The sequence below is a fragment of the Fukomys damarensis genome, unplaced genomic scaffold (assembly GCF_012274545.1).
Source record: "Fukomys damarensis isolate Sample0158 unplaced genomic scaffold, DMR_v1.0_HiC HiC_scaffold_4, whole genome shotgun sequence".
Taxonomy (NCBI): Eukaryota; Metazoa; Chordata; class Mammalia; order Rodentia; family Bathyergidae; genus Fukomys; species Fukomys damarensis.
In genome coordinates, this window is record NW_022900916.1 from 23,901,211 (window position 1) to 23,909,579 (window position 8,369).

At 42.6% G+C, this 8,369-nt stretch overlaps 1 protein-coding gene across 1 annotated transcript in view; it reads left to right on the plus strand.

The window, feature by feature from the left end:
* Dnah11 (dynein axonemal heavy chain 11) overlaps positions 1-8,369 on the plus strand; it is a 174,595-nt gene that overhangs the window by 165,053 nt on the left and 1,173 nt on the right. The window contains exons 42-46 of the mRNA XM_033757147.1: positions 1,096-1,338; positions 4,081-4,263; positions 4,341-4,456; positions 7,660-7,772; positions 8,152-8,292. Of these exons, the coding sequence (XP_033613038.1) occupies positions 1,096-1,338; positions 4,081-4,263; positions 4,341-4,456; positions 7,660-7,772; positions 8,152-8,292 (796 nt within the window). The remainder of the gene's footprint in view (positions 1-1,095; positions 1,339-4,080; positions 4,264-4,340; positions 4,457-7,659; positions 7,773-8,151; positions 8,293-8,369) is intronic.

Genomic DNA, 8,369 nt, shown 5'->3' on the forward strand with positions numbered 1-8,369 from the left:
CCGAGTGCTTATTATTGAATGGATTAATGAACACTCCCCAGTGAGAGTGAAGGTTCACAGCACAGTATCACATGGCCACAGATACAATGTACTTTCGAAAACTGACTTTTAAAAAATCTAGCCAGAAAAGAACTATGTTGTGATGATTAAACAGCATTTTCCTATACATATATGTGCAAATATAGACAGAACTTTCAGCACTAGTGAGTGGGAAAATTGAAACAGATGTTAACTGCCTCGAGAACGGAGAGTCATCTGGACAAAATCTCAGATTATTCTGTTTATTGGAAAACTATAAGCTTTGATTGACTCTGGTTATGGCTGCACAGAGTCTCAGTCCCATAAGTGTTTTGGATTCAAGTACATTCTGAGTTTGAGGGTTTGGAATTGGTGTTCACATTGCATCTGCTCAAAATATCGCTCTGTAAAGAATGTCCACCCCTCTCCAAGAGCATCAAAGAAGCGAGCGCAAGGAAGGCCATGTTACTGCAGTCTTTCATTCTCCAGGCAACTGTGCATTGAGCAGCAGTGTGTGTCAGCCACGGATCCCGTTTATGGATCCTGAGATACCACTGACTTTCCCCTGCATACCAGTCTGTGGTCCTAGGGGGTAGCAGCAATTTGACTTTTACTTTTAGCCTTATATATCCACATATTTTTCAAGTTATTTGTAATGTTTACATTATACATGACTCATAGTAGTACCATGGAAAGTACGGTAGACTAGGAAAGTATAGACTATAGATGCATACTAAAGTGAGTTCAAAATTAAGATTAAAATCAAACATCTGCCTAGGCAAATTAATGTCCATTTTTATTTTCTCTGAAAAATGGGGGTGTTTGGGAGAGTCAGTGGATCTAAGCAGTGACCAGTAGGCAGTGATAGGACACTGGTTCATTCCTTGTATCACATCGCTCCAAGCTTTCTTAGAACAGGATTCACGTACTTCCCTTGTAGTCCTCTCCAGAGGCAGCCTCCAGAACAGAATTACTGATTGGGAAGCATTGTAGAATCTGCCGCTCACCTAGCATCATGCTGGGTTCTTGCCAGTATCCCAACCCAGTTTCGGGCTGACGTTTCCTTTCTGGTTGCAGACTGAAGACGAACTCATGCTGGCACCGGGCTTTGCAGCCCCTCCCTATCTGGATTATTCAGGCTACCACCAGTACATCGAGGAAATGCTGCCTCCAGAGAGTCCAACATTGTATGGCCTCCACCCCAATGCTGAGATAGAGTTCCTGACAGTGACGTCCAACACGCTTTTCAGAACTTTGCTGGAGATGCAGCCCAGGAATGCACTTGGCAGTGACGAACTGGGGCTGTCTACAGAAGACAAGGTAGTCTTTTCATTTGTTAAGATACCTGCACTGAGGGCTGGGGATTTGGCTCAGTGGTTCTGCCACCTGCCTCGTAAGCACAAAGGTCCAAGTTCGATCCCCGGGACCAAAAAGATACATACACTGAAATGCTCTAATCTTAAATGTAAATCTCTGATAAATTTTTACCTTCCTATGTACTCATAACCATCACATACAGAACGAATACAGAACATTTTCCGCCAGCCAGGATACTCATGCCCATTACCAGTCAGGTTACCTCTGCACTCCCCAAAGGCAATTGATATCTCACCACTATAATCATACATTAGCTGTATTTGATCTTTAAATACATAGACTCATACAGTGCATATTTGTTCCTATCAGGCATCAATCTTCACAGTACATCTGTGCAATTCATTCATGTTCACATACCAATGGTTTGTTTAGTATTTATATGAATCTGTACTTCTTCACTCTACTGTGGATGGATCTGGGATTGTTTGTAGTTTTCCATTGCTGTGGTCATGAACATCCTCTTACAGTCCTTTGTCAAATTAACTCCTAAAGGTACCTGCTCATGATACTCATTTCCCTTTACCCGGTAGACTGCCAGATCACGGGCTACAATGTCTAGCTCTAACTGTACTCCCAATTTTCTCCAGCCACTTACCAGTTACACTCCCACCAGCAGCATGTGCGAGTTTCAGTTGCTTTGCATCCTTGAAATTTGTGCTAGGGATCGTGGTATCTTAGTGGTTTTAACTTTACATTCCTCAGCCGAGGAAAGTAAGGAACATCTTTTCTTTTCGCATGCATGTGACCACTGCATATACTGTGAAGTACTTGCTCAGCCTTTTTTTTTTTTTCTTTTGGTATCAGAGATCGAACTCAGGTCCTTGCGTTTGCGAGGTAGGCAGCAAAACCACTGATCTAAATCCCCGGCCCACTCATCCTCTTTTGAATTGAGTTCTCGATCTTTTCTCTTATAGATTTAGAAGCTCTTTATTCTGGAAGTGTGTTCTTAGTCAGATATATGAATTTCAAGCGTCTTCTCCAGATCCATGGCTAGCTTTTCACTCAGTGTTTTTGGCTCGGTCATTTATTATGCTATCTTCTTTTACACAGTCTCAGAGGATTGCCATTTGGGTAAGATTTTTACTGCCCTAGAAGAATGGTGGCAGACCTGTGGCACGCATGTCTCAACCTGCCATTTATTGTCATTGAAAGTTCTAAAAGGTTCACTATCATTGCACTAGAAAGATGATGCAGATGAGAAATTACGTTTTAATCTTTAAATATCGTTTCTCATTAATTTAAAACCTGAGTTGATTATTTTCCCCCAAATAAATTAGCCCTTCTTTCAAAATTACTAATCAGGATTCAGTTAACAAAGATTCAGGTTAAATGGAGCTTACTGAACACCAGATCTAATGAGTGTAGTCCTAGGAACTGCTCATATTATTTGTTGAACTTTTTCAATTATTTCTTGACTGGTTGCTACAGCCACTCTCAAGAGTGATGTTAGTTCAACTAACAGCAATCTGGGAGAGCAAGAAAAGAGGGAAAGCCACCTGAGGCTAACTGTCAGTGTTTTTTCAGACATTTGTAATTTTAGGTATTTGTTGCTTTTTCCAACTCGATGAAGCTTCATAGAACATGCAGATGAGTACTGAGTGGCTGATCACATCTTCAATGATGAATCTTTCATTTCTTCAAGGCAACATTATAGAAGATAGAAGCTTCTCAATTGTTAAAAATATTGATCCAAATGGATCCAAAAGCATGCTGATTAGAAGGGCAGCATCAGTTAACAGAATGCAGTGCTTTAAAATGCCTCTATGATAAGAAGACTTCATCTTCTGGAAAGCTACAATCCAAAAAATTAGAGGAAATATGTATCCAAAAGACATTCATTACTAGTATGTGCTGAAATTTTAAAAATTTAAAACACTGCAAATTTGCCTTTATATAATATAGTGCATGATTTTTCAGTTATACTCTAATTATTAAATACATTTATACTAGAGTTCATCATCTTAGAGGAACATATTGTATATCATACACCCTTAAAAAACACCTGTTATGTAGGCAAACTGATGTCTTCACATCAGTCACATGCACTTACTCATCATCTTGAAACTACGCACCTGACAATGTGTAACAGTACTTACAAAGTTTGCTTTTCTCTCAGATCAGCTGCAGCTCCCAAGGTTACCCAAATAATGGTGTGTCCTATGTCTTCTGATCAAATCTTTACATGGCATATACTTGATAACTATTCTTATTCCCCTGAAAGCTAGTTGTGTAATAGTGGGAATAAACAGTAGTCTCCCTGACTGTATTTTGGGACCTAATGGAGGGGAAGTAGCTGCCACTGATGTAGAAACTCGTGAGTTTCTACATCTGGGTTGTGTCACTCAGCTCACCTACTAGGTATCTTTAAAATGCATTCATGGCCGAATCTGGTGGCTCGTACCCGTAATCCTAGTTCCCTGGGAGCATTGTTAAATTTGAGGCAAGCCTACAGAAAACTTATCAAGACCGTATCATAAAATTAAAAAATAAATAAGGCTGGGGACATAGTTTATCATTTCCTGGGCTCAATCCCCAATACCACCAAAAAATGTAAAAGTTTTAAAAAATGAATTCAGATCCTTGGAAGTTGGATGATGGACTCTGAGACTTCAGAAAGTAAAATGTAAGTCACCATGAACAGAACTGAATCAGAGATAAATTCTTTGTATGTGTTAATGGTTTAAGGTTAAGAATGTCTTGGATGACATTTTGGAGAAGCTTCCAGAAGAGTTCAACATAGCAGAGATAATGCAAAAGACCTCAAATAGAAGCCCGTATGTCCTTGTTTGTTTCCAAGAATGTGAGAGGATGAATATTCTCATTCGGGAAATTCGTACATCACTTGAACAATTAGAACTTGGATTAAAGGTAAGTTCTAAGTGGGACTAGAGTGGGCTTCACCATACTGGAAGGTGTTCACTGTGTGTTCTCCTCTCCATGCCCAGGGGGAGCTGACATTATCTCCTGATGTGGAAGCCCAGCAGACTGCACTGAGCTACGACAGAGTTCCACACACCTGGAGCAAACTGGCTTCCCCATCTACATACGGCCTTGCCCAGTGGTGAGCTACCTCTTCTCGCTGCCGTGGCCCTTAGTGTCAGTGCTGGTTAGCTGGTTAGCATTCTCAGTCATACCTTCTAGAAATCCTGGAGACCGTGACTGACCCACCGTCAGGCAAACTCCATAACCAATCTCTCACTTCCCCTTGACATGTCGTGTCAGAGCCAGGCACAGAGCAAAACTGAAATTCACTCGTTAGGTATTTGTTCTTGGACAAAATACCTGATCCGTCTCATCTGAAAACTACAGGTAGCAATAAAATTTCATGTTGCAAGACCTGAATGGCCATGGAAGGCAACTGACTGAAGTTTGCCCTCATGTCATTTATATCCTTTATTTTCCAACCTCAGGAGTACAAACACCATCTCACAGATGTGTTCTGGAAGTTGATATGATGTGCCAACTATTCCCTTTCCTGTGGGGGTATGACTAGATGGGTCCCACAGCTAGGGACAGAAATTCAGACGTCGGAATGCTCCGTGGTCTGGTTAGAAATTCACTGTTACAAGACCTTTATTCCTGGCTTGTCGGTGCTGAAGCTCTTTATCCCTACCTCCTGAACCATTCTTCCATACATCGGGACACTGCTGAGCCTTAAACTGAAAGGTCTCCTTAGAATCCAAAAGGATGGCATGTTAGAACTGTCCCCAGCTACCCAAGTGTTGGCTGTAGCAGGCTGTAGCCCACTTCATACATCAAGAAATCATGGATTCATATTTAGTTTTATGATTATACTTACTTTTTCCCACCATTTTGTGCTTCTGTTTTCCATACCCAGTTTATTTGGTGAGCCCCGTACCATTCCTATTTCATGGAGACCTTTTGTGTCCTAACAAAGTTTTCTCTAACTCAATGTAAACATTTTTCTGTAGACCGTCCGGCTTCCCCCTGCAATCAGCTGCCTGCTAGTGTTCTTTCACACATTTTTGTTTATAGCTGGTAACTATTTGTTTTAATAATATATCCACTTCTCTGTTCAGCATTACTTTTCCATCTTGTTCTGGGCTCTTTTCTTTTTCCCACAGTATAAACCACGGCGTGAGGGGGTCACATCCTTTCTGACTGAATTGGCTTCAGTACATTCTGAGAACTTCTCTGCAAAACTCCAGGGCACAGTGACTTTTTCCTGAGCGTCCACGTCTTAATTCCACCGTTCCCTAGCACGGATTAAATGCATTTGTCATTCCTCCACAAGTTTCTCTGACTGTATTCGGGTGCATCTATTCTTAAATGTATACTGCTTGGTGGTGCTTGTGCAGTTATAAAATGATGTCCATCCGTAGCTTGCTGCTTACCTTAGGCGGGCTCCGAGCACTGCCTTTCCTTCCACGTTCTTCACTACTTTATCCACCCGAACTGTTCTCACTGTACGCGTCAATTCCAGGGGATTTTCATTGTCTCCAAAGAGGTAGCAGCTTCTCTAGAACCATCATTGTCTCTTTTCCCAATATTCCTCTTATTTTCTGAGTTTTAAACCTTCCTGTTTGTTGGATTTGCTGGTGGGGCTTCATGCTATAGTCCGTTACATCTGTATCTGCCAGACCACTGGTTATAATTTTTCTTCACATACACAGTTGGGGGACTCGCTGGCATCACTACTCTACCCAGTGCTGTTGTAGAGATGTCTTTGGATAGTAGTTTCTGCCCTCTTTAAATAGCTTCATGTTTTCTTCCTTCCACCCAAGGAATTTATCATAAAGTCCATATAATTAAGGTGCTTGTTAGTATGGATTATTCTATTCCAAAGTTTCTAGTAATACCATGTACTTATACTTTTAAATTTATAAGGAAAAAAGTTTTTTAGAATTACTATTAGATATTTTATTTCAGCCTTCATCTACTTTGCTGCTTTTTTTGTTTTCATATCTAGCCTGGTTTTCCGTCTTTCCTGGGATCTTCCAACTTAATTACCTCACTTTTTCTTAGCTGATCTCTTCCCAAATCATAATTCTGTTTATATAAGCAGTCATTTTTATGTTTTTGTTTTTTTTGGTTTTTTGAGACAGGGTCTCACTATGTAGTTGAAACTGATCTGGAACTGTGTAGCCCAGGCTGGTCTCAAACTCACAGAGATCCTGGGCCTCAGCCTCCCGAGCGCTGGGATTACAGGCATGTGCAACCAAACCTGGCAGCAGTCATTTTTAAATTGTTACAAATTATCTGACTGCCCTTTCTCTACATTCACTTTAACTTAGGATCGTCTTCTCCCATTACTTTCCAGATTCATTCCTTTTCTTTGTATAGAGCCCTATTCATTTTTATTATCTTGAAGTATAGTTTTACCAAACCAGCTTTGAGAATTTAATGTGAGGCAGGGCGTAAGGAAGGCCCATGTTCTCAGCTAGCAGGAATCTGAAGGTGACCATTCAGTCTCTCCTTCAGAACAGCCTGCAGCCAACCAAACACCTTTGGCAGACATCCCTGCCATGAAATGTCAGGGCGATTCCTTATCCAGCCTGCTTCCTCTACAACTGGGAGCCAACCAAGTTCCCAGGGAATGCCAGTACTAGGCCTCGCCTCTAAAAAAGTACTTTTCGGGCTTCTGTGAGCCTCTGCTCTGTGTCCCACCCTCTGCCCCTTTTCAGCAGTCCTTGAACCTCATTTCAAGGCTTCACGTGTTTCCAAGCTTTATCACAGCTCATGTTTCCTTAGCCTCATAGCCAAGTTCCTTAACAACTAGTACTGCCCACCCTGCACAACTCTGTGGATGAGATCGTTTTTTAGTCCCCTTTACCTTCCTCCTCCAGGTAATTATTACCACATGCAGAGCATTGCCACATTATTCTGCTTGACAGCTTCCCTGGCTGCTGTCTGGGCAGAAGCATCACGGCTCTCTCCCCCGTCATCAGACACAAGTGTGCTCTGGAGTGATCCCACCACCTCCTGCGCTTCTGGGTGACTCTTCTCAGCCCAGTATGAATATACTTCTGAATACACTCACCCCATGACACTGAGAGGCTCCAAATAAAACAGACAAATAAATGCAGAACTTGCATTCCTGTCTTCCTACCACTAATGTGGTGTTGAAGTATCCAGTTTCCTTAAAAGGGAGCGCGCCCGGTAAAAAGCCAGGCGAGGATTTCACTGCTGTCCATGGTGTACTTGTGTACCTGCCAGCCCCCCAAGTCCTTTCTTCTGAACTGTACTGAAGACAGTGATTCTACTGAAAAGCACGTTTATTTTTTCCTACCTTCCACTAACCAGGTTTAACGACCTCCTCTTGCGCTGCCGAGAACTGGACACTTGGACCCAAGACCTTGTCCTTCCAGCTGTTGTGTGGCTTCCTGGCTTCTTCAATCCTCAGTCCTTCTTAACTGGTAAGGGTGGAGGAAGGGCAGCCTGCTGCCCTCGGGACCCCAGAACTCCTACCTTGGTAGTGCCTGATGATCCTCCCTGGCTGCAAGAGCGAGAGTGGCAAGCAGCAGGGGGAAAGGTCCCCAGGAACAGCGCAGAAGCAAGCACAGATGAAACAGAATCAAACTGCTGTTCAGTAAAACCTGACAGCCCAACAGTTAGAAACTAAGTGGCCTTAATTTGCCAAGCTCTACCGCAGGCACAAGCAGAATACCCCGTAGCCTCAAACATCCCATGGCACCAAAGACCACCTCCGCCTACTGGTGGCTCCTTTGAGCCTATTTATATACAGCTTTCTTCATCTTATTTAAGTCCTAATTCCTGATCCTTATCCTCCTAAAGCAATCATGCAGTCCATGGCTCGAAAAAACGAGTGGCCACTGGACAGAACATGCCTGACCGTGGATGTTACCAAAAAAGCAAAGGAAGATTACAGCCACCCGCCGAGGGAAGGCGCGTACCTCCACGGACTCAGCATGGAAGGTGAGCCACCTAAAGAGTGCCCAGGAGCCCTTCTCACTAGGTCCACGCTGGCATCTGAACATGTTTCTCAGGATCTG